Source organism: Epinephelus fuscoguttatus, linkage group LG1 (genome assembly GCF_011397635.1).
Source record: "Epinephelus fuscoguttatus linkage group LG1, E.fuscoguttatus.final_Chr_v1".
NCBI classification, from domain to species: domain Eukaryota; kingdom Metazoa; phylum Chordata; class Actinopteri; order Perciformes; family Serranidae; genus Epinephelus; species Epinephelus fuscoguttatus.
In genome coordinates, this window is record NC_064752.1 from 6705045 (window position 1) to 6732899 (window position 27855).

Here is a 27855-nt window from a genome sequence, read left to right on the forward strand (position 1 = left end):
TTGTCAGCGAGAACAACAGCATCGGAAACGTTAAATCAAAGTCTAACAAAACTGCACAGAGAATTTGGACCTTTAATTTCATCTGCTGCAAAGATTAAAAACACAAAAATAGATTTAGGCTGGGCATATTTGAACTTCCATGCTCTCCAAACTGAGTAAAATCCCTCCCTGGTGCAAAGATCCTTCTCTCGGTGGGAAAACATGAACCACAATTAATAACTAATGCAGTCATTTATTGGTTTCTTCTGCCTCTCTGTGTATATTTACAGTATGTACCAGTCCCTCTGCCTTCTTACACTCCCCTTCAGTTAGCCTACGTAAACCCTCCGTTAACCTAAGCTAACCGATTTTTCTTTTTCCTCAGAGATAATGAATTTGCAAGAGAATCGAAGCATTAGCGATGCACAAGTTTTTACCGCCGAATGTTGAAATGTGAAAGTCACCTGCGGGTGAACATAAAAGTTTCTGAAGATTTATTTTTTAGGGTGAAAAAAAAGAACTTGTTTCTTTTTTTATTTTTACTGATCTTGTTTTATTGAATTTAGACGTTTTATTTTATTTTTTTGATCGTGTGTCTGTCACATTTGCCTTTTGTATTCCAAATATAGTGTATTTGAACCTCTGTCATTGGAGTAACATGTACAACTATCAATCAAAAAAAAAAAGTAAAAAACAAACAAAAAAAAACTACGATTTGTTATGTGCAATACTTTGTAGAATACTTTTATTTTTCTTGCTGTTTTTTTTTTTCCAAGAGGTGGTACTAACCTTTGAAGTAAGACGATAGCCTGTGAATTTTTGATGAAGAAAAATTTGAATCTTCAGGGTCCAGTTAGATTAGATTAAAAAAGAAAAACCGCCACAAAATGCCCTGCAGTGTGGAACGAAACCAAATTAAACCACTATTCCATCAAAGATCTCGTGGTTTGAAATGCACTGAGAATGATACTAAAACGTTGTCACATCAAACTGAATTTCTTAGTGAAACGCTGTCTTTTTTTATTTCTGTGACAGACTTAGTTTGTGAGGGGTATGAAACACAGTAACACTGCCACTAAGCCCACCGTCTTTCTACCTGCCTATCTGTTTATCTGCTGCGTTGCTCAAAATCAGGCAGCTTCCCAAAAGCATGCCAGCGCCAACATTTATCGTCTCTAACCTACAACACATCAGCAACATCTCCAAAATCTACCGTTTAAGGCTTGTGGGTCTAATTTGCTCATGATGGAACAAATACCTGCTTTTGGGAAGCCTGGCCCTCGGCGACACAAGCAGTAAATCCAATAAAAATCGAGATTACACCATATCAAATGTGGGCTTTTCTTTTAAAACCTCGTATGCAATTTTTACATTCTGCTTATCCAGACATTTCTATCTAAATCCAACTGCGCCAAACCCTGCAACCTTAGTGCTTTATCAAACAAACTGAAGAACCAAACTTCATCTGCGCAGGAACAGACAATCTGATTTTAAATCCCATGTTGCCTCCATCGTGTTCGTGTGAAAGCGCCACCATATCTGCAGGATTCAGAATCTGATTGTTTGTTTCTGTGAAAAAGATGCAACGTAAGACCATACAGATGTGATCTTTGGGCTGTGTAGAGGTGACACAAAATCTGTTTTATCACTGAAGTCACTCTGTGCAAAGGAGGATTAATGAGGCTCTGTTTCCTTTATGCAACGATCATCTTCATCTCAAAAGATGTCCTGACTCAGAAAACCAGTTATGATGTAATTCTTTCTGGCATTTTAAGCTTCGATTAAGTTCAGACATGTGAGGACAAGACTCTAACAACGACACAAAAAGCTGTAAAACCATCTTCCCCCCTTTAACTTAAACGTTTGTGATCTTAGCACTCTGGGAACCGGAGTCCCACTCATCCTCCTCCATCCTCTCTGTCACCAGACTCATTCTGATCATGGTCTCCAATGACAATGCCTCTGTCTTTCCTGCATTATACTGTATGCCAGCCCTTCCTTTTTTGAGAATGTACATGGGAAAATGTTTTTTAATTCTTGGTGAAGAAAAAAACATTTTTAAAAAGAATTTGAAAGGTTTTATTTTTTATTTCTATGGCCAACCTGTAAGCTAGGTGAAAAAAAAGACAAAAAAAATATGTGTTTGAACAGGTTTTACAGAGGTGTAAAACTTTTTTTATTTCTTAATAAAAAATTTGTCTTCAGAAAATGAACTCTTGAGTTTTATGTGATTGATGTGAATTATATTTGATGGTGAAAGCGTACAGACACCCACTGTTGAGACAAACACACACACACTCAGATCATTCCATTCAAGTTCAATTTCCCAACTCGTGGGACTTACGTACCTAAATCCCCTCGACAGCATAATAAACTCTAATCCTACAAAGCCTGTAATACAAGATTTAAGGTATTCAAGCCAACGCAGGAGGCTACATTCCAGCACGTTAGGGCTGCCAGGTTTCCCTAAATATGCAGCAAAAATAAAGGGGTTGAAAACTGCTCCATGGCGACTACAATAACAGACCAACTGCAAACTGTAGGTAATTAAAACACATGTCATCTGGCACTGGATTATATTGCTGTCGCTGTTTATTATAATGCCAGTGTGTAGACAAAAGAACTGTTGGATGTTTCAAAGACCAAAAACGAGTGTAGTGCTGCTGATTAGGTGAGCCGCAGGTCTGAGGAGTTGTTTCAATACAATTTAGGAGTATAGCTACACTGAAACACACAGTATCTGCTGCTGAAACAGCAGTTACACAACTTGCATAACCAATCGTGACCAACCAAATCACCAGAATGAATATTAATATTGTACATTAACGTCTGCAAACCACAAATATGTCACATTTGTAAATTATTATGTGGAGGATATATTTTAACTTCTTTAACAAAGCTTTGATCAATGTGTGGTTAGGTTTAGGCAAAAAAAACACTTGGTTATGGTTTGGAAAAGATCATGTTCTGGCTTAAAATACCCAGTTTTGATGGCACAGCCTTGGCTGTAAACACTGCAATGTCTCGTTAAGAAACAACCGCCTTTCATGGCACTATCCCCGGAGGAAAACGTCACCGGGCTGCTACAAAACACCCACGTCTGCTGCCTAAGAAGCTTTCAGAAACACAGCACTGACTCACTGGAAATCTAGCACTTGGGCAGTGACTTGGGCGTCAGAAACCAACAAAAAAGGTGTCTTTTAACGTCGGCATGATTCGCAGCCAGTTGTTCTAGTTTAACAGCACCCAGCAGCGTCAGGGGGAAACTCGGCAGGACAAGTATGAACGTTAAGGCAGCGAAAGTCAGACTGGGGCAGGTGGATGGGTCCAACAAACACCAACTTTCACCTGATAGAGCGGTGTTTGTGTCCCGTAAGATTAAAGCCAAACCCTGTTCTTTTTTCTTAAACCCAACCACATTCATTTGTTGTCGAAGGAAAATGTCAATGTTCGTCGTCGTACTGACGTAGCACGTTTATTTTGAAAGAGACTGTATGTAGCCTAGATGCTATATCGTAGGCAACTGGACTTGCTTGTGTTTCTTGAAGATGTTTCACCTCTCATCCAAGAAGCTTCTTCAGTTCTAAATGACTGATGCGAAGTTGCAGGCTATAAACCCTGTGTGGGTGTGAACCCTTGCAGAGTCGTAGGGGTCACGTGAGCTCTTAGTTACAGAGTCGTTAAGGGGGTGGCTTATGACACTACTTATCCTCCACCTACAATGCAGTCTTGGGATCCCTCCCCTAATGGCTCACATGGTGGCCAGGTGGGTCAAGGACTGACAACTGAGTCCTTGACCACTTGGCCACCAGGGTCAGGTGGGACCAGGGGTGAATGGGTATGAAGTCGTCTGGGGAGGGATCCCAAGACTGCATTGTAGGTGGGGGATAAGTAGTGTCGTAAGCCACCCCCTTAACGACTCTGTAACTAAGAGCTCACGTGACCCCTACGACTCTGCAAGGGTTCACACCCACACAGGGTTTATAGCCTGCAACTTCATACCAGTCATTTAGAACTGAAGAAGCTTCTTGGATGAGAGGCCAAACGTCTTCAAGAAACACAAGCAAGTCCAGTTGCCTACGCTATTAGCACTTACGATTACCATGACGTGGATGACTGAGAATCTTCACCGACAACTGTACGTAGATGTTAAATTTCCTGTGAAAACAGAAGTGCATTTTGAAAGAAGACGATGCATGTAACTGGCAGAACTTGACACGGCGTCCCAAAACTTCCATGTCCAAACGTCATCATGAGAATGTGGATTTTGTTGTTTGTTAGTCTCAAACAGTGCCATCCACCATCCTCTCCAACTCTTGATGCCAAAGTCAGCTCATATAACAGGAAACGTTGATATGATACATATGAAACATGCAATAGCAACATATTTGTGTTTCCCTGAAAGATACAATGCCAACATTTTCATTTGGCAACAACTGATGTAGAGATGAAAAAGTACAGTCCGCACACGAGATGATCAACATATCTATTACCCAGCAGTCATCTTTGTATCATCTGTATATGACAAAAATGCAGAAGCAAATAAGAAAACATATATTTTCCCTAGACTTTGGACATTTGCTGACATTGCTTTCCGCCAGACACGGATTTCTTGGTAAGATAGAAGAAATATTGTGATTTGGTTGGGTTAAAGTGAACAGAAAGCCTTCTGGGGAAACGTCTCCATGTGCCTGTGTGTCTTGATGGGCTACAGGTGAGCTGCTGTGATTGGCTGGGTTGCCCAGGTGGTTCCTGGTTTGGGGGTTGCCCAGGTGCAGCCTTTGAGAACAGAAGGTCAGTTGCTCCAACAACCTGAGTCAACTATAAGTCAACTTTTTCTTGATACGTGTGTTTTGAGGTAAATCATGTGTTGTAAAAACCTTTGCAGCCGTGGGAAATGTTTGGGTGAGTACCTTTTGTTTTTTCCCCCTTAATGAACGTATTTGTCCAAAGTAAAGGGTTTGTGTTGGCTTCATGGTGGCACTGCAACCCACAACAGCTACATCAATCCAACCCGTGCTTACCTAACCAAACAGAAATAAACCAAAACACACGTCACTTACCTAAGCTACGTGAACTACATAAAACAGGAGGAAAACAAAGAACAACCTCCAGCCCCTCCCCAGCTGAGCTGCATGTTCTGAAGTAATGGCAGTAAGTAGCTCTGTGAAGCTGAAAACAACTTAAATTAGTGGAATATTTTGACCCAAACATCCGTTTCACAACAGGGAAATAAAGGCAAAGCAGACAAGCTGGTGATTAACAGAAGCTGGGGGCTGAACACGGCTAATTTTCCCAGACTGTGATTTTCCGTCAATAGCTGCGGTTACATGCAGTTACTTTTTTTTTTTTCTTCCCTTTTCAAATCAAAACATCTGACTCCCACGCAAGAAATTACATGAGTGCTATATAAAATACTAATTTAAAATGCCTCACAGTGAGTTGTGAAGACAGAGGGCTCCTTTCAGTGCACAGTGAGCCATACATCCAATCACAAGACTTTGTTCCTTATTTTGTCTTGATTTATAATTCTGTCCAGAACAGTCTTACACAAATACCACCATGATAATTATGATTATTGCTCCCATGTGACTCAACAAAAGCCCCTTCGTTCAGCAGGGACACAGACGATGATGGTGGCTTGAACCTGCTGTTGAATAATGCTAATTTTGCTTTTCTATTGCTGCAGTCTGAGCTTTAAATAACCACCACTCCAGTGAAAGAAACACAACGCTGACATTTCTGCCAGCTCCAAGAATAGACTTCGCTGCTGAGAATTTCCTTTTTTCATTTCATCTTCATGACAGTTTTTTGGCCTTCACATGGAGGAACAAGCAAAAACAAGTCTGTGTGTTTTTAAGAGTACTGTTTCTTGGTACTTTCGCCTTTTGTTCGACAGTCAAAAAATAGAACAGGAAATGAAAGGTCAAAGCGAGACAGAGATGATGTGAAAATCAAATGTGGCCAGTTTTTATCTCAGGATGTTGTGGTTACTTGGTACAGGCCACAAAGACACCGTATATATACACTTTATCCCATGGGCTTTTGCAGATTTTTCCCCTGTTAACTCCCAGTTGGCATGTCCAGTTCCCTCCACACAGTATCCCAGTTTCTGCTTCCTGTGTTCCTGTGGAGGGCTGCATACAGTCAATGTGACATACTAAACTATGAGGTTTTTTCATCATTTTTGACGACATGCTATACTATGACGTTTTTTCATCATTTTTGACGACATGCTATACTATGATGTTTTTTCATCATTTTTGACGACATACTATACCATGACGTCTTTTCATGATTTTTGACGACATTCTAAACTATGTACAATTTTCATAATTTTGACGACATACTATGCCATGACATTTTTTCATGATTTTTGACAACATACTATACTATGACGTTTCTTCATCATTTTTGATGACATACTAAACTATGGTGCTTTGTCATCATTTTTGATGACATACTATACTATGACATTTTTTTCAATCATTTTTTGATGACATACTATACATTGAAGTTTTTTCATAATTTTTTGATGACATACTATAGTATGACCATTTTTCAGCATTTTTGACGACATACTAAACTATGACTTTTTTCATGATTTCTGACGAAATACTATACTATGTATTTTTAATAGTATAGTATGACGTCAAAAAATGTCATACTTAGAGCTGACTTAGCCTGGCCTTGTACCAGGCCCTAGTTACACTGACTTAGGCCCAGTCTGCCGGGGGACCTCCTACAATACACCAAGCACCTTCGCTCATTCTCTCTCTCTCTCTCTCTCTCTGTCCTTTGCTAACACTCATGTCCTGTTACTGCATCTTGCTAACTCAGCTGTACTGCATGTCACTAACTCGGCTTCTTCTCCGGAGCCTTTGTGCTCCACTGTCTTGCAGGTTAACTCGTATTGCAGCGGTGCCTGGACAGTGTGACGTGTGTGGTTGTGCTGCTGTTGTGGTCCTGCCAGATGCCTCCTGCCGCTGCTGTTATCATTAGTCATACTTCTACTGTTATTATACACATATGATTATTGTCAGATATTAATACATACTTTCAACATATTGTACCACAATAGCTGTAATTATTATTATAATATTATTATTACTTTAATTAATGTTGTTGTAAGCTACTGTCATTACCGTCTGTCCTGCATCTCTCTCTGTCTCTGTCTCTCTCTCTGTGTCTCTTTCTGTCTCATTGTGTCATGCAGATTACTGTTAATTTATTATGCTGATCTGTTCTGTACGACATCTATTGCACGTCTGTCCGTCCTGGAAGAGGGATCCCTCCTCAGTTGCTCTTCCTGAGGTTTCTACCATTTTTTTTTCCCCGTTGGGGAGTTTTTCCTTATCTGCTGCGAAGGTCCTCAGGACAGAGGGATGTCGTATGCTTTAAAGCCGTCGGAGGAAAATTGTGATTTGTGACATTGGTCTTTCTAAATAAAATTGATTGATTGATTGATTGATTGAAAGTATGATGTCAAAAAAAATTTTAAAAAACGTCATAGTATAGTCTGTTGTCAAAAATGATGAAAAAGCATCATAGTATAGTATGTCGTCAACAATCATGAAAAAACGTCAGTATCGTATGTCATTAAAAATTATGAAAAAATGTCACAGTATCGTATGTCGTCAAAAATTATGAAAAAATGTCACCGTATCGTATGTCATCAAAAATCATGAAAAATTGTCATACTATAGTATGTCATCAAAAATTATGAAAAAATGTCATAGTATAGTATGTTGTCAACAATGATGAAAAAATGTCAGTGTAGAATGTCGTCAAAAATCATGAAAAAACGCTCAAGTATAGTATGTCGTCAAAAATCATGAAAAAACTTTGTAGTATCATATTTCATCAAAAATTATAAAAAAACGTCATAGTATAGTATGTCATCAAAAATCATGAAAAAATGTTTAGTACAGTATGTCGTCAAAAATTATGAAAAAAGTCATAGTATAGTATATTGTCAAAAATGATAAATAAACATTATATTATAGTCTGTTGTCAAAAATGATGAAAAAGCATCATAGTATAGTATGTCGTCAACAATCATGAAAAAACTTTGTAGTATCATATTTCATCAAAAATCATGAGAAAACGTCATAGTATAGTATGTCGTCAACAATTATGAAATAATGCCATTGGATAATATGACATCAAAAATAATGAAAAATTGTCATAGTATAGTATGTCATCAAAAATCATGAAAAATTGTCATAGTTTAGTCTGTTGTCAAAAATGATGAAAAACATGTCAGAGTATAATATGTCGTCAAAAATCATGAAAAAACGTTGTAGTATAGTATGTCGTCAAAAATCATGAAAAAAACATCGCAGTAGGGCGGCGCCTCACAGCAAGAGGGTTGCCGGTTCGATCCTGGGTGTGGGAGCCCTTCTGTGCAGAGTTTGCATGTTCTCCCCGTGTCAGCGTGGGTTCTCTCCGGGCACTCCGACTTCCTCCCACAGTCCAAAAACATGCAGATTGGGGACTAGGTTAATTGATGACTCTAAATTGTCCGTAGGTGTGAATGTAAGCTGAATGGTTGTCTGTCTCTATGTGTCAGCCCCGTGATAGTCTGGCAACCTGTCCAGGATGTACCCTGCCTCTCGCCCGATGTCAGCTGGGATAGGCTCCAGCCCCCCCGCGACCCTCAAGAGGATGAAGCGGTTAGAAGATGAAATGTCGTAGTATAATGTGTCGTCAAAAATTATTAAAAATTGTCATAGTATCGTATGTCGTCAAAAATCATGAAAAAACGTCATAGTATAGTATGTTGTCAAAAATCATGAAAAACGTCATAGTATAGTATCGTCAAAAATTAGGAAAAAATGTTGTAGTATAGTATGTTGTCAAAAATCATGAAAAACCGTTATAGTATGAGATGTCATCAAAAATCATGAAAAAACATTGTAGTATAGTATGTTGTCAAAAATTATGAAAAAACGTCATAGTATAGTATGTCGTCAAAAATGATGAAAAAGCATCATAGTATGTCATCAAAAATCATGAAAAAACGTCATAGTATAGTATGTCGTCAAAAATCATGAAAAATTGTCATACTGCAGTATAGTATGTCATCAAAAATTATGAAAAAACGTCATAGTATAGTATGTCATCAAAAATGATGAAAAAGCATCATAGTATAGTATGTCGTCAAAAATCATGAAAAATCATTGTAGTATATGTCGTCAAAAATCATTAAAAATTGTCATAGTATCGTATGTCGTCAAAAATCATGAAAAAATGTCATAGTATAATATGTCGTCAAAAATTATGAAAAAACATTGTAGTATAGTATGTCGTCAAAAATCATGAAAAATTGTCATACTGTAGTATAGTATGCCGTCAAAAATCATTAAAAATTGTCATAGTATCGTATGTCGTCAAAAATCATGAAAAAATATAGTATAATATGTCGTCAAAAATTATGAAAAAACATTGTAGTATAGTATGCCGTCAAAAATCATTAAAAATTGTCATAGTATCGTATGTCGTTAAAAATCATGAAAAAATGTCATAGTATAATATGTCGTCAAAAATTATGAAAAAACGTTGTAGTATAGTATGTCGTCAAAAATCATGACAACAACATCATAGTATAGTATGTTTTCAAAAATTATGAAAATACGTTACAGTATGTCATCAAAAATAAATAAATAACCCTTGTTGGTGTCTTTCCTGGTAATACAACTCTAACCATACTTTACCTGTTGCCCAATGTGCTTCTTTACGTGCTCCTCTCTGGCTGTGAAGACTGAAACAAGTCTTCGTGTCTTCGTGCGATGGTAGAAGTCAATGGTTCAGTGTGGTTTGTCCAGTCTTTGTTGGTTTTAAGCATGGGTGGAATTTTGATGGCAAAGGTGGCTCACAGACACAAATCCTCAAAATGGCTTCATTTTTTCAGAGCTAAACACAACCATGCTTTCTCATGATTTTGATATCTCCCCTTCATGAAATGGACAGTTGTGACAAAAATATTTTATTTAGCAAAAGGAGATAAAATTGATCAATGCATTGACTCACTGAAGAGTAAAACCCCTATTGAAGTGTGGAAGTAATTAATCTCATGTAATTTTTCACCTGTTGCTTGGGTTTAGTTCAAATTTGCACTAATATCTGCTCTAGACCTGAAAGCAACATAAATATCAAACTATGTTTTTATCATAAACCTACAGCCCAGAGGTTTTGAAATCCAAAGTTGCCATCTTTTTTAAAAGACAGTCACTTTTACTTAAGGCAGTATATGATATATTGGCACAGTTGAAATGCAACAAAAACATTGATGCCATGAAGAAAATGTGTTAAATGAGCAGTAAAATGCATTTTCAAAAAATGTTAATATGAAACAAAGTATGCAAAAAAAAAAGGTTTTTATCTCTTTTGGAGATACATAAAAAAAGGTTAAGTCCATTAAACCCTATGAAGTGCCACATTTCAAAATGTATCTCCTCTTACAATGTTAAAACAAACACTCCACTATAATGGATACTCACAACACTGTAAAGATTTCAACAGATTCATTCTTTACTTACAAGAACTACTGGGTAGAAAAAATTAAACAGCGCTGAGCAAATGTTGCCTCGATTACTTTTTTTTTTTTTTTTTTTTAACCACCTAAAAAAAATAATATCGGCATAAGTGTACGCTATGTATAGAATATTTTCACTGCTTTTCCTTGCCATCAGACTGTCTTTCTGACGGAGAACTGAAGCCGTTATCTCAAAGCCACCAGACTCCACTGACAAAAACAGTAATTTTACTTTACACAACTGGGAGAGTTGTTGGTCTACCACTGTCTCCATCAGTTATTGTGTAAGGTAAAGCAGTGAAAATATTCCAAACATAGTGTATAATTAATCCAATATTGACTTTTTTAGAATTGTTTTTTTCTAAAAACTACATTTTGCTGCGGCCCTGCCCACAGCAGTACAGTTGGATTCTGTGCTGGTAGTAGGGGTGAGAATCTCCAGGCACCTCATGATCTGGTCACCAAAAGTCATAGTATAGTATGTTGAAAAAAGTCGAGCTTTGATGGTCACCAACAGTCATAGTATAGTATGTCGAAAAAAGTATCACCATCATGGTCACCAAAAGTCATAGTAAAAAGTTGCACTTCCATGGTCACCAAAAGTCATATTATAGTATGTCGAAAGATTTGCAGTTTAATGGTCACCAAAGTCATAGTACAGTATGTCGAAAAGTCGAGCTTTCATGGTCACCAAAAGTCATAGTATAGTATGTCGAAAAAAGATCGTGCTTCCATGGTCACCAAAAGTCATAGTATAGCATGTCGAAAAAAGATCGTGCTTCCATGGTCACCAAAAGTCATAGTATAGTATGTGGAAAAAGATCGTGCTTCCATGGTCACCAAAAGTCATAGTATAGCATGTCGAAAAAAGATTGTGCTTCCATGGTCACCAAAAGTCATAGTATAGTATGTCGAAAAAAGATGGTGCTTTCATGGTCACCAACAGTCATAGTATAGTATGTTGAAAAAAGTCACGCTTTGATGGTCACCAACAGTCATAGCATAGCATGTCGAAAAAAGATTGTGCTTCCATGGTCACCAAAAGTCATAGTATAGTATGTCGAAAAAAGATTGTGCTTCCATGGTCACCAACAGTCATAGTATAGTATGTTGAAAAAAGATCGTGCTTTCATGGTCACCAAAAGTCATAGTATCGTATGTCGAAAAAAGTCTTTCAACGGGATTTATTCTTTTAAAAGGAAGGGATTTAAATCTTTTTAAATATAGCAGACTTTTGGTGATCCAGCAGGGAGTTCTTTTCTTCACCACAGAGGTGTTTTGATTTGGTTAACGCTGCAGCGTGTGTTGGTCAGCTGGTTTACATGCTGATCACTGCTCTTCTCGTTAATGTTCGTCTCTGGGTGATGGTGTCAGTAAGTAATCACAATATATACTTCATGTTCACCTCGCAAATGTAATTATTTAGGCAATAATTAAAACAAGCTTGCAACCGCTGTCTTTTGTGAAGATGAATAAGTACAAGTTAACTTTAGCTTATCAGTGCTGTAGACTGTCCAGGTGCCACACTGACTTTGCAGTTGAGTTTCGCCTCTTTTGTTACATCAACATCATGTTATGGACAATCAATTACATAATCCATTATTGGCATTTGTGAATCTACGCTGAATCATCCACATCCGCATCGCAATGGATCTAAGAATCAAATTTTTCCCCCACCCCTCGCTGGTAGATTTGGTTTATCAAAGATGATAGCAAAGCAACACAGTACAAATAAGCAGAAACGTCACATAAGTCAGACCACCATGTTTAACTATATATATTTAAATGTTACAGTTAAGACTGAAAATGACAGCAGAAATAAACAGGTTTGCCAAATTCACATATCTGCAGCTCAAAACAGTCACCAGTTCTCTACCCAGAAGGGATTGTTGTTATTAGCGTGATGTCACGGTTTTTTAAATATATATGCTAGTTTTAGTTCTGTAAAAAGTGCAGGGCACATGTCCCCTCTGTGTCCCCTGTAATTTACGGCCCTGTTTTAAGCTGGTCTTCAGGTCTTTCTTTCCCCAGCTTTAGTTTTTGTTCTTTCCACCACTGCCTGTGGAAAATTGTAATGAAGACCTGTGATACAGTCCAGAGACAGAATTTCCAGTTTCAACATTGGCTTGTTTACATGCATGTTTGTACATTTGTGTGTGTGAATGTACAAAATAATGTGCCGTTGGGTATTGAAATACTTCTCCATGTGTTACTGCTTTGAGTGTGTGTGTGTTGGGCCTGTTATGTAACAGTGGACTCTTGGGAATAATTAAGTCAGCAGAATGTACAGAACAGTATATACACATAAAATGAACCATGTTATTTAGCAGAGTGGGGGGAAATAAGATCACGTGTAGTGTAAGGACACACACAGACACCAAGATACACACTTCCAATATACACAAACACACAGTACATTGCATTGTACATTCATCCTTTCTCCACACAAACACTTGGCTTGTTTCCCCCAAAACATTTAGGAACTATAAAATTCTGCAAAAGTTCCTCGAGCATGTTTATGATCTGAGACTCATACCACGATGTATCCTGGGCCTTCATAACATGACGTTTTGGCAAGGAACAAATATTAAAACCAGGTTACTTTAAAATTAGTTCTGAAGTTCCTGAATTTTGGGTGGAAAACACAGTCTGTCCAGCCGTCACTTCATTCATTCACACATGACCGTATATCACTGAAGTATCTGGATTACATATAAAATCACAAAGACACACCGAAATAACACCAGAGCAGTCACCCGACATAAAATTAGACATTTTATTGTTCTTACGTCTGATCTTTTCTCATGTTCTTCTCGAAAAGAGAAGTATAGCAGTACACTCTTTGTTTCATAGAAAATGAAAAAAACAAAACGACAACAACAACAAAGTTATACATTTTATTTTTCCCTTTGATCATTTTTGTTTTTGTATTTTCTCCCATGTTTTGGAAGAGTAATATTGTCATATAAAAATACTATATTACATAGAATAGAACTTTACACAGTTTGAAAAAAATACACAATATCAACGCATACATTATTAACGGCCCAATCCAGAATCGCAACAAGCTTTGATGCCACTTGTCAAACATCTTTTTAAAATTATTTAATCTTTATAATATGGAGTCATGGAGATTATTTTTTGAAACTGTTGAAATGTTTTCATTCCGTAGAGTCACAGCCACAGTTCAGGTCCAGTGAGGAAGTTTATATTCATATTTACAGTAAGGTCATTATTGTTAGCTTCTTAAATGAATTGGGCAGAATGCTGTTATTTAGCATAACAGATACTATGATTAGCAAATTACCGGTAACTACAGTTTCCTCTGCAGAAAGCTAAAGGTTAGCTTGCTAAGTCCTATCGTTATATTGTAGCTAAATGTACCTGGGTTGTAAGTTAGGCTAAGGTTAGCTGACTTATGGTGTAGCTAAAGTTATCAGGTCTGTAAGTTAAGCTAATAGCTGACTAAGTACTGCAGTTGTGATACAGTTAAATGTCTCTAGGTTGTAAGTTGGGTTAAATTAGTGCTACAGCTATGATGTAGCTAACTTAAATGTTTCTGGGCTGAAAGTTAGGCTAATGGTTAGCGGACTAAGTGCTATAGCTATGACGCGGGTAAATGTACCTGGGTTGTAAGTTTAGCTAATGGTTAGCTGACTTAGTGCTATGTTATGATGAAGCTAAATGTATCTGGGTTGTAAGGCTAAGGCTAATGGTTAGCTGACTTTTGATGTAGCAAAATGAACATGGTTGTAAGTTTAGCTAATGGTTAGCTGACTAAGTGCTACGATGTAGCTAAATGTATTTGGGTTATAAATTGAGCTAATGGTTAGCTGACAGGACACTATGGTTAGCTAGTTAACTGTTATCTCCCACAGGCAGAGGAAACTTTGCTGTCTGGCCTTTTGAAAAAATTTAAAGTATAATTTATCATTAAAAGTTATGATAATAAAAATGTAAATACTGTCTATATTTACATTACATTTTATTTCATATATATTGTTGCATGAAATTAGGTTGATGAAGTTACTATAATTTCATGTGTAGCTGTTGAATCATGGCCACTGTGCGAGATTCACCATATATTCTGATACAATGTGATATTTTTCTTTTTTTTTTTTTTTTTAATATTTGCATGCAATGCATTTGTCCTTAATGCACGTGATGTGCCATGGGTCAGCACTGTTCCCCAATGACCGGCTTACATTGCACAATAACAACTCATGCAGTAGAAACTCCAGCACGTGCTCCATCTTCAACAGGAACTTGTTAAAGAAACAGAGCAGTGGCCCGCCGCCAACGCTGTCATTATGGGAAAAGAGGAATGCGACTTCCCTGGCTTGGTTTTCCCTCCTGGCTAAGAGATTAGATCCAGCATCCTCTTGATCAGGCACTGGCTTCTTTTTAAGCTTTAGGCTTAGATGAGCCATAAAAACACAATATATATTGTGTGTTTGAAGGAGGCAGGCAGGAACGGCAGGCATGAACGTGAAAGCGACTGCAGCTGATGATGTAATAAATGTCTGATTATGTAATCATTTGTCAAATGAAATGACATCCTATAACGGTTTCGGGGCTAATGACCACAGGCCGGCGTGTGCAGCTGCAGCATAGCCTAATCTGTTTTAGGACGTTTCTCCCCTTAAATTCAACACATTAGTGACTCAATCATTTGTATTGTAATTTAAAATAGTCGCCATATCAGTCCTACTTTGTCACAGTAATTTACTGTTTAGTCATTTTAACTGTGTCATTTGTTACATTTATTACATTAAACAACTGGGGTGAAGCTTTATATTTTCTTATAAACTTCACTCATCCATGGGACTTTTGTTGCGATTCCGGATTGGGCTTTAAACTGACCTTTGACCCAGAAATGCATAGGGAGTATGGATGACCACACATACGTACATACATACATACATACATAAAAACCAACAGAACAAATTTGGAAGGCTTTTCTCAGCATTTTGTCTTTTTTTTGTTGTTGTTGCTTTACAAAACTCTTTTTTCTTTTTTGGCCACTTGACATTGCGTAAAAAACACTCAGACACGTTTGTTCCGTTGTACATGAAAATACTTACAGTGCATGGTATTCAACAGTGTGCTTCTTTTTTTATTTATTAGTAAGTGCTTGGAGAGAATGTCCCTTTTTTTTGTTGTTGTTATTTATGAAAAAAAGTTGTCTTTCTCCAGCTCGCTCACACAAAAAAACTGAGTTTATATTGTTTTCAGTCTCGTCAGGGTTTTGGAACGGCCCCCGGCCCTCAAAAATATCACCGCTGTACAATGAAATGTACACCACCTGGCTCTCCCTCGACACACACACACACACACACACACACACACACACACACACACGCTCAAACGCTCATACATGCTTAAAAGGGAAAAAAATGACATCCTTATACGTACATGTAGACACACATGTATACACACAGAAGCCTCGACACACACACACAGACACACACGTTCTGATAGTCATATACACACAGGCTCCCTCATTCACACACACAGACAGACACACACACACACACACATACATGGGTGATCTCAAAGGGAGCAGCTGGATTCAAACTGTATTATGTAACAATGTGAGGAAAGAGTGGGAGACATACAAACAGTGAGAGCGCGAGAGAGAGAACAGAGGTTGTGATTGTTCCTGTCGAAAAATTTTCCAATCCTTCAGAGGACAAAGGCTATTCTCTGTCTCCTCTCTCTTTCACTCTCTCACACACACACACACACACTCTCGCATGTATTAATCCTGTGTGTCTCTGTGTTGTACGTACTCTGTTACACACACTCTGTACACTCATATTAGTTCCTCTTTTGTGCTAACACACAGAGACACACACACATAAAAATGTACCATCAGACCCGTATACACTCTTTTCTCTGTGTCACATACACTGTCACACACACACACACACACACACACACTCTGCCAAGTGCAGTAGGAGGGGAAGCGACAGCCAGTCTCATTGCTGTTAATCCACACATAATAAGGGCAAAGAAAGTTTTGGCAGGAATAAGAGAAAATCGCAAAGACAGGAGGTGAAGGAAGTGGAAGGAATCTGCTGTTACCAAACGGACCAAAAATAGTTGGTGAGGAGAGATGGGATTGTTAAAGAAAAGTAGTTAAATGAGAGGTTCGGGTTTCTTGGAGCTTGGTATGTGGGTATAATAAGACAGAGTTGCAAAGTGAGTGGAGCTATTTCGGGCGCACTGACAGCTGGAGCATTTCCACATCTCAGACGAAAAACTCTCCAGTTCGAGTCATCATTGCAAGAGATGAAGTGTTAGGAAATGTCTAATTCTTTGCTCTGAAGTCGCATCGGTGCATTTTGGTACGACACATTCAATCACGGATTCAAGATCTGTTACTTGCATTGCTAACCGCTGGTGGAAGCTAAAGATTATGCCGTTGAGAGGACTATCAACTGACCATAAGCTGTATAAAACAATGGCCGTCACCCATTGGTTTGTGGAGTGCATTTTGAAGCCTCGAGTTTGGCATTTTGGCTGCTGCCATCTTGGATTTTTAGAGCCAAAAGTGACCGTATTTGGACGAGAGGGTTGAGCTTAACCTAATGCTAACTGCTAGCTTGGTTAGCACAGCAGCTATGGTTAACTGTAAACTGCTCCGAGATAACATTATCTTCTCTGTTCTGCTTAGAGGTGGTGAATTTACAGCTCCCAGATGCTTAATACAACACAATCTCTGGCTTTGTTTGATATCTAGTGTCAGCAAAAGATGTGGTTGCACATTTCCGATCCGTCATTAGCGCTATTAGCTTGTTTACTATATTACATGAATGCTGCTGTGACACTAAATGTCCCGCTGAGCTCCGTTCAAACTTTAAAACTTCATACGGAAAAAACTAATCATTACATATTTGTATTAAATGGCCAAATCTGATTCCACTGACATAATTCTGTTTCCGGTACAACCCTAGCTCTTTCCGTAAAAACTGAACATTTGACTCCTTAGAGAGTCTTTAAGCCCAACCAAATGTTGAACAAGACTTTTTTGGTGACCAAAATGTCAACTTTCATGAACTGAAAACACACTTAAATAGTGACAGCTACGTCTATACTCTGAATCTGGGGTACCCCAGCACCCACCTGCCACTCAAAGAAGCCACACCCTTAATACGCATAACTTTAAATATGCGTAAATAACTTATAAAAGTTGGCCGATTGACGCTGATGTTAACACTTATATTTTCATCACTAATAAAATGCAGGGAATATGGTGTTTTACTTAGAAATGATGTCCTTGTGTTACTTTTTGCACTATAACCTACCTCTGTTAAATTGGCAATAATAAGTAGAACTCTGGTACTGTGAACATACATGTGAATGTCTTAATTCACATAGACTTTGCATGATTATTTTATTTCCCAGAGGTTTACTGCCTTTTTGCACATCATATTTTTGATTTATTTTGTGTTCAAATTGTTCATAATATGCTGCTTGTTCCACAGAATTTCTGATAATAAAAGTATTTGAAAATAGTAAAATGTTCTTCCTTCAATTTATATCTTTGTAACAAGTGTTTGAACTATATTTAAGCCACCAAAAGCAGGTATTTCGTTTGAAAAACATAAAAATTTAATCAGCCGATATATCGATTTTTTTATTCCATAATATTGGAATCGGCATTGGCCCCCAAAAATCCATATCGGTCTGGCCCTACTTATAAATGGGTGATTTATAAAAATTCACTCCCCGTACAGTTGAAAAGAGAAATTGACTGCAGAGACCAAAATTATTTTTTGTACCAGGCTACATGTGTTTATGTTGGCTGTTATGTTCTGCATTTAACATGGCTGTCTATGAGGATTGATTCACTCTTGGAGTCGGCCTCAAGTGGCCATTAGAGGAACTACTGTTTTTAGGACTTCATTTTTCAGCACTGGGGACTGCTCCTGGACTATGAGACAGTGTTTTGTTTTTGCATTTTGTATTCACTACAGCTCTAATTCGCACCTCTGACTTGGCTCCAAAGCACCTGCAACCAAGGCTCATGGGTATTGTAGTATTTAGAGCCATCCACCGTGTCTAACTGACAGAGAGATCATGATTTCTCAGAAACAATGTTAAGATAATTAAAGGTGAGTAGCATAACATAAATCTAAAGGAGCATAATCAAGATTTTATGTCACAGAATCTTAAGTTACTACGTTGAGTCACACCACAGACATCATTAAAAGAAGAATTTAAAATGGCGATACTTCTGGAACAACTGGCTCCTCCCACTTTGAAACACTCTATGTAAGTTTAAAGACCACCTGCATCCTAAAGTTAACCCACAGCGACGTTGAGAATTAAGCGGTTTCATTTAGCCAAATCGACTGGGTAACAGCAGGTATACAAACCCTTTCAGATACACCCACTAACATAGAATGTACTGACACACCCATGTGCATGCACATCAGAAACAGAGACAGTATACCACAGCCAGACAAATGTTAAGTCGAACACATAATGACATACAAACTGCATTGTCTCATGTCCTTGCGTTATCTGTGCATGCTGGCCCTGCTGTGTAAGAATGCATGCGTGTGTTTGTGTGTGTGACTTGTTCCTTGTCTAATCAGCTCGGTTCTTAGCTTCATTATCTTGATGAATTCAGTCTCTATGTTTGCAGATGATACTGTTAACTTTGTTCATGTTTGTTGTATTGTTAAAGGGCCAGTCTTCCCTACAAAGTCAAACAGCACTAACAGTTCAGCGTTCATGCTTGATCGATACATTTGAAGGTGCTGTGTGGAACGTTTAAACATCAGTTGTCAAAGTAGTTGTAATAGCCTGTTATAAATGAGACTGTGGTGGTGATGATTAGTAGCATCTCTTCCAAAACAGTGGTGCTGTTGATGCTTGGATTTTTGTCTTTTAATTACAGCTGGATTGCCTGTGACCCCTGCTGCTTTATGTAGCAAAGAGGGTGTAACTTGTGTTTTGATTTTGCTTGTTTACACTGGTGCGCTAAAATCTTAACATAAGCAACATAGGTGGGGCTAGCTATCCATCGAGGAGGAATGTGAACTGATAACTGTTGAAGCATTGATAATATTTGTGACTACTTATGCATGTCAGTCAATAGGTTAATTTTGCTTTTCTTCTTAGAGGTACTGGCACTACGCTTCACCTCAGCAAAGCTGATATTAATATTCATGTAACACTGGTTAGCTAGCCACTGCCACTCTGTATTATCAAGGATACTGGATTACTACAAGATGGCCCACCTACAATATACTCCCATTGTATGAAATGGTATACATTTCCGATCTCCTAAGTAGGCGTTGTCCCCCGTACCCCAATTTAAGATGATGGAGAACCGCCAATCAAAGACGAGTATATATATATATATACTCGTCTTTGAACCGCCAATCAAAGACGAGTATATATATATATATACTCGTCTTTGATTGGCGGTTCTCCATATATATATATATATCACATTTTTCAAGTCACTATATCACTGTTTAGACTAATCTGATGTTTGTAAAGTCTATAAACACAATGATTGAACAAACATTACTATTTCTGTATGCACGTTTTGTAATTAATAACATGGTTATCGTAGATTAGCTGGGCTAACCGTTACTTGTTAGCCGTTAGCGGTGTCTGTAATAACTCAGTAACTCATTAAATGGGCCGTGAAAAACATATTTTTTCCAGCGGATATCTTAGTTGCAACATGATTGAGCTAGCAAAGCAGTTTTGTGTTGCTATGTGTGGTATTTATTCAGTTTAGGGAAATCACGATGTCTAGAAATCATCAGTGGCTGCAGCTGACAGGGACAGTTAGCAAAGCTAACATCAGGATGTTAAAAGCCTCCCGTTGTCAGATACAACATAAAACTACTCCAGTTAGCTCAATCATGTTGTAACTAAGACATCCGCTGGAAAAAATATTTTTTTCATGGACCGTTTATTTTTAGTTTTGGAAAATGTCAGCAGCTCTGCAGTGAAGAGTGAAACTGCACTGATTTCAGCACCAGAGAGGAGATATCTGTTGCCAGATCTCGCGAGAGTGTGTTGTTGAGACAGAAACAGGTACATTTTCTCCTGATTTGTCCATCTGAAATTTGCCATTTTGATGTCGGAATGTTCTGAAGATATGTGGCTTGTGATAAATGGGTCCAATATTTGCTTCCCTGACTATGGGGCGAAAGAATCGGCCATAATCTGTAATCACGTTCATTTCTCCCACTGAAGTCAATGGACTCAGGACCTGCTGTTAGTCTCCGAAAGGGCGTGGTGGTCGAAAACCCCACGTGACACTGATACAGGAAACTGACTAGCAGTGGACTGTCTTGGTTTATCCACCGTCTTTGGTATTATCCACTATCCAGCCAGCTAGCGTCACTGCTCAACTGGTAATACTGTCCTGACCAGGATCGGCTGGTGAGTGAAGCAAATCTTTGCCTCTGCACATAAGTAATGTATATTTCTCAAACAATCTTTGGTGTTACCTTTAGTTATAGTAAGTCAGCACTGTTCTAAAGTATTGAATATCTGTGTGAATTCTGATGTACGCCAGTGGAAATAACAAACGGACCCTATATTACACGTTTCCCTGTTTACTGTAAAGATGAACCATGTTGGATTAATATGTTCCCATCAGCCTTTCATGTCTGCTACCATTTGTTTTCACCAGAAACTCACCAGCTTTATCTGTTTGTTGCTGAGGAATATTGCTTTAATCCTGTTTTGTGTCATAAAGCAATTATCCCCTGAACCTGCCCCTGTGGCTCACAGTGTAAAATACAGTGTTGAGGCTGTGACAGACTCGTTCATCATGTTTGTTTATAGCAATTATACTAATGTCTGAAAATTTATGTGGGACTAAATTTCTCTTAAGTGCTTCACACAGCAGCTTTAACGGCAAAAATTGGTGTTACTAATGATTATTCTGAACCTTGACTCCAATCATGAGCTCTGCTTCTAAAATGTATACAGTAGCTACTGCTGTTTGACTTTGTAGACCAGCAATGAGCCGAGGTGCTCTCAGACAACTGTGGTGGCAAACTGGGCAATGTAGATTGGCAACTCTCCCAGCAAAACCCAAAACAAGCAAACAAGGGGCAATAATCTCCTAAATGTTGCAAGAAAATGTTCTTCTGTTGGCAACACAGTTTTCTCCGGGGCATCTCCACAAGTGTGTTGCAGCAAAAGTTGCCTTTGCTAATAAATCCTTTAAAGATGCCATGTTTCGTCAGAGAGGAAAGCAACTCCTATCCTTCGTTCTCTTTCCTCTAACTGGATCAAAAAAAAAGTTTGGCAGTTGTGATGACATCATCATCTTAACCTTGTAATGATGGCACAAATTTAATTTTTCCTTGTTTATATCACTGTTTGGACCTTATGATGTGCAAAGGTATCCAATATAGAAGTCCACCTTAATGCGACAAGTGAAAAAAGAGCTAAACTTGACTTTACCAGGAAATTAATTGAGTGAATTGCATTGGAGCAGCAGTATTTGACTCTTAGCAGCAATATGGACTTCTATTATGGCTACATCTGTGTAGACCAAAGTCTGAAACAGTTCCTCTATCAACCGTTGGTCCAGTCCTCAAGAAAGTGTCAACAGCCGTTCTTAAAACAAATAAAACCTGCAAACTGAGCGAGGCAGTTTCACTTTAAATTTCCTAAAATCACCTACAATATTATGTAATAAGGCAGATCCCCGGCACTAGAAACCTCTATAAACCTGTGGCCTGGCATTACAAACAGCTGAAATTACCTCACCCAAATTGCAGGTTTTTATTCATTTGTTTTAAGTAAAAACAATATTTAAAGAGTCAGAATCCGTAATGGCTGGTTAAAGTGCCAAGTAAGTGGTTGTTTATGTTGGAGCAACACTGCGAGGACTCCGAGCCAGCTTTCAGGAGAGTGTCTCTGGTGGTTTCTCTGCACTGAGCCAGTGCTTCCATGGAGAAATATACGATACGACAGCAGTTCAACCCGGTGTGAATGGGAGGGGGTGACTGTGTGAGCATGCAGGTGTGTGTTTCTGTGTGTGTGTGTGTGTGTGTGTGTGTGTGTGTGTGTTCCTTAAGGAGTCTCTGTGTTTAAGTAGAATTATTGCAAGCCGGTGGAGTGTGTGTGTTTGGGCCAGTTCCTGTAGATACAACTTTGCACTTCATCACCAGTTTGAGTATATCTCCTGCCTGAGTGTGACAGAGTGAATACATGTGTGTGTATGTCCAGAGATTCATCTGTCTGTCTTTTTGTTTGTGTGTGTGTGTGTTGTGTTACAGGTCTAGTGGGTGGTCTAAAGTGTTGTTATTGTCCTCTGCGTCCTCGTCGTTTGCCAGCGGGTTGCGACTGATGACCAATTCCAGTCTGTCCCCAGCCTCTGTGATCAGAGGCACCGCCAGGCAGCAGTCAAAGTCCCTCGTCCTCACGTGGTTCACCTGGACAAAGACGGAGAGAGGCTGCTCAGGTAAATGGTACTGCTGTTGGTTAAGTGTCAAATATTGAGACAAACCATTCCTTAACGGTTCTGTATGCGACATTTGGAGCATCAATACAGCAGCAAACCATATTTGCTTTTAGGGGTGTGCCATAACATCTTGTTCATGATAATACTGGTATCATTTTTAATATCATAGTAAAAATTCATATTGTGATGCTTGTTGATGACTTGTTGACATATTGATGTCATACTGTTACCCACAGCAACAACAGGTGTGGCTGAAAGCAAAATTATTACAGACTTCGCGGTGGTTCCAAAAAGAGGAGCAGCTTCAGTAGTGTGGAATAAACTGTAGTGTCCTGAATGTTTTATGAACAGCCCCGGACTTCTCAGAACTCTTTTAGCGACTTACTGCTCAGAGGGAAATCAGTCAGCGGCTCCTCTGGCAGCAGCACAGCCTCTCTCCCTCTCCTCTCTCTCTCTGTGCGCACACTGGAGTCTGTGTCGTCAAGTGATTTTGTCATAAACCTTTGGTGATGTAAACCTACGTGATACTCACAGCTCGACAAAACTGAATACATAAACATGTTCAGTACACGATTCAGTACAGCACTATATAAAGTGGGTGGTATAGATTTATGATGGTATAGATACAGCCAGTAGATGGCACTAAAGAGCAGAGTCAAAAGTTTCACTCAACAACAAACGAGGTGACAGTGGAGGAGGTTGTAATATTGTACCTCAAAATGGAGGCAGTGTTGGCTATTATATGCACGGACAATTATTTTCGCTACTTTCGCTACGTATGTTATATATCACCAATATGTTTAATTCTGCTAATATTTACATTTCTTTGTCGTCTCCTGTGCTGTTCCATTTCACGTGTATCCATAAGCTTTCAGGAAACGTGCACAAGTACGAACGAAATTTACTCAGCCCATGGACTCCATCTGTCTTCATCTCTTTATCTAACGTTGAGCATAAATGAGCTCTTAGACGTGAATATCCTTTTATCCTAAAATATGACAGTGGACATTCCAAACTTCATTGGAAAACCTCAATAGATGCTTTGGATGTAAAAAACGACATTCGGTACAGCCCTGTTTTTAAGCCGTAAAGCTTGTCCTGTTGCCTTGTCATAACCTTGGGCCTTTATGTGTACAAGGGTTTGAAGTTTGACGCTGTTGCACAGATACAGATTTTAACACCCTCAAACATTCAACAGATTTCCTTTTCATTACCTGTAGGATCCTGTCGTAGGGTTTGAGCCCGGCTCTGTCAGCTGGCCCGTCAGGTCTGATCATGTTGACGTAAACTCCTTTCTCCAAGAAGCCATCTGACACGCTGAAGCCAAAGTCATCGATCTCTGGGTCCTTTATCACCGTCACCTACAGAAGACAGCACAAGGATGTGAGGTTGCTGTGGTGACATTGAATCTTTTTACTCAGTTTAGTGTAAACCAAGTTGAAATGTGAATGCGAAGGCAGCAGCTGTCAGCAGAGGTTGTCCTGAAGAGCCCTGACACAACAAACTAAGCACAAAAAGTTTGCACTATCTGATAGAGTTTCACATCACAATGTAATGTTTTCTGATAAAAGCTGCACTTGAGGCAACGTGCATGACCAGTCAATCAGCAGCGTAAAAGGAAATGACTGGTCAGTCGTCTGTGCTCCTATTCCGCACAAAATAAATGAGCCAACCATTCTTGAGTCAGTTTGCCTCTGATTGAACGGTCCCTAGGTCCCCAAGTGGTCTCTGGGAAAATTCCAGGGGTCAAAAGAAAATGGGAAAGAGTTTATTTTCACATATTTAATTCCCTAGAGAAGAGAGCATGGTCTTAATCATATTTAACATTTAAAATCTTTTCAGCTGGAGATTCCTGAAGTAAGATCTTAACAAATGGTGGTGTGTGACCTAACGTGTATTGATTTAGGGGTCCATGACACAATAAAGGTTGAGAACCACTGCGCTAGCGGTGGGGGAAGTAATCGATTCTTAGATGCATCACGATAAACACAAGAACGACAAGAATCGGCATTGATTCACAAATGTCAATAACCAGTTATTTATTTATTAATAGCAGGAGGCTGATGGAAATATAGAGGCAGAACTCAGCCACAGGCCACAGGCAGGAGACATTAAGGTGCTTTCAAATTAATTAATTGATGTAGTTAACTTTTAAAATATAAAGGCTGTGGACCATCTACTGTTCAATTTTACATAGCAATTCCATACTATCTTTGGTGAAATATTACAGTATGCAATCACTGGACACTATGATGGACTATATTGCTGTCATTGTTCATTTTAGTCAAACCGTACAGAAAATAGAAAACGATGTTTTGATGCATTGGATGTGCTGAATGTGCATATTAAGGCAGTACAGGAGGAGGTGCACATTAATAATCCTCCAGGACTGTAACATGCTCATGTTTAACCCAAACAATGTGTCATGTGACTGCAGTTGGGTTGGAATGAGGTTGGAACACGTTCTCACCACAAACGAACCAAAACGATTTTTGTGGCACAGCAAGTCTTTGAGTTCTTAAAAACAGGACAAAACTGTGCAGACAGAAAAATCCTCCAGCACACTCAAAATGAATTGAGGGGTTTCTGTATTGTTTTCTTGAAGGAGGACAACAGGGACTGGTGTAATGGCACAATGAGATTCTTCTGTGCAGTATTCACCCTGCTGCATGTTTCACTGAAGCATAATTACAAGCAGGATAAATGCTCGAGAGGCGACCGCTGCTTAATACAGTACAACTGCAGGATAAATGCGAGGAGGGTTTATAATTGGTAATGCAGACCAGATGTTTTGCTGAGAACTGTGGGTTAACAAAAATGATGACATAACATGATGTATGAATACTGTATGGTTTTTTAATGAGACACCATTTAGAGGCTGTAACATCTTGGCTGATGGCCAGCGAGTCCATCAGTAAAACAGATTTTAATGTATTTTCTCCCTGTGGAAAACAAATGTATTTCTCATTCCCTGAACGGCTCACGTTTGAACAAACCCTTGTATAAAGTCGTAATTGTAAATCCATAGGAGGACGAGGACGCGTAGCAGCACAACTGCTGCCGGGGGGGGGTTGCTATACTGTATGTTCTGTATTACATAATATCCTGCACTGTAAAAATGTATTGACTTTCTCAAACTCTTAAAAATGTCATTGTTACATGAGCTGTATTAAAGTTAATCAATCTAAAATTTGTGCAAACGGGCCAGGAAACAAAACAACTAATGATGGCTGAAATTTATTGAGGTGCTTTGGTGTCAGGTTCCTGGCACTGTGGCACCCTGTCATGGCTTACTGGGACACTTGAGTAGAAACTCAGGGCACATTCACACCAGGATAGTCCAGGGGATTCAGGTCGATTGGGTGGGGAATGGCAAAAAAATTCACACCTTCATTTGGTTCGGTTCACTTTCACACTGCACTTTTTAAAGTGGACCAAACCTCCTGGTCACGCAGAACAGCTGCTCGTTTGGGGGTGGTATTGCCCGAAATAACAACTGACCAGGAAGAAAAAAAGCATGAGGAAGAAGAAAACCTGGCTCATCGATTGGCCAGGACCAAAAATGGAAATCCATCCCCTTTAAAAACCTCATTGTTCTTGTGGGTAGTCACAAGTGCCTGCACCTCCTCACTACTCGTCTGCCCACGAGACATTTTCCAACTTTTTCTTTTTTCACCTCTGATTCTTATAGTTCGCACTGCTGGCTTTGTTTCTTTTCTACCCAAAATGCACTGCACTCTCTGTCACTTCCTCTCTTTGGTTCACTGGATAGTCTGCATTTCCCACTGTAAGCGAACCGCACCAGTGTTCACTTGCAAGACCCCCAGTTTTCAAGCGGACCAGGGTTCGTTCGTTTGGTCCATGCCAGAGTTCAAATGAGCTTTCACACCACTCCAAATGAACCGAACTATCCATGGAAGCGGACCAGGGTTCGTTTAAAGCAGACCAAACAGCGCCAGTGTGAGTGTCCTTAATGTTATTTTCTACTATGACAAGTAAAAATGTCTGTTGTGAAAAAGGCTTATTAAGATGAAAACTCCCAACACAAAATGACTTAGTTCATTCAGTGGCATTTTTTTGTGTCAACAGATACAAGATACAGATAAATGTGGAAAAATGTGAGAGCTGGAGGTGAGTGATCTGTCTCAGAGCAGACGGTTTGAAGTTAAAGTAACACTGAAATGATGATATCGAGCTTCTTACCTAACTCTCAACAAGATGGCATTAAGCATATTCCCCAAAAGGCAGAACTATTCCTTTAAACAGAGCATGAGACGCTGCACTGACACCTGGATGAACTAGATATTCTTGCTAACAGCACGTCGCACCTTTTTTTTTCCTGTTGATTTCCGTTTTCCTCTTCCCCAGTAATCCAATGTGCGCCCAACCCTTTACTGAACTTATTTTCCCACTAAACTTTGAGTCAAAATGGCTTTGCTTTACATTTGTTCTTGTCCCGCAGTGTTTACACAACACTCAAGCCCTCACTTTACTTAATCCTACCAACATATAATCCAGGTCCTGACGGCGTCTTCAGACGGAGGTTTGAACTCACTTTGTGCAGCTCCAAAGGCGTCGGGGACAGAATCCCCTGCATCTCCTCTTTGATCCGACGAGATTCCCACGTCCTCTCTGACACTCTCAATGTGGCCTTGGCCTTGGGCTCGTGGTGCAGGAGAGGGGACTGGTTATCTTGGTGGATGTGGGCCCCCTGGTGCAGGTGGGCCTCATGGTTGAAATGGGCCTCCTGGAGCAGGTGGGGGTCTGGGTGGAATGTAAAAGTTAGTTTTTAAATACAATTAAAAAGCATTTAGTGAACATTACTGTACACAGCAACACATTTGAACATAAGAGACATTGTACTAGACTCTTTTCTCTT

At 39.1% G+C, this 27855-nt stretch overlaps 1 protein-coding gene across 7 annotated transcripts in view; it reads right to left on the reverse strand.

Moving 5' to 3' along the window:
* Window positions 1-19959: 19959 nt before the first annotated feature.
* LOC125901746 (glutamate receptor-interacting protein 2-like) overlaps window positions 19960-27855 on the reverse strand; it is a 438014-nt gene continuing 430118 nt past the window's right edge. For all 7 annotated transcript variants that reach the window (XM_049597920.1, XM_049597754.1, XM_049597836.1 and 4 more), the window contains exons 23-25: window positions 27532-27740; window positions 24191-24337; window positions 19960-22947 (exon numbers count right to left, since the gene is read on the reverse strand). In XM_049597920.1, coding sequence (XP_049453877.1) covers window positions 22786-22947; window positions 24191-24337; window positions 27532-27740 — 518 coding nt within the window. In that variant the 3' untranslated portion in view covers window positions 19960-22785. The remainder of the gene's footprint in view (window positions 22948-24190; window positions 24338-27531; window positions 27741-27855) is intronic.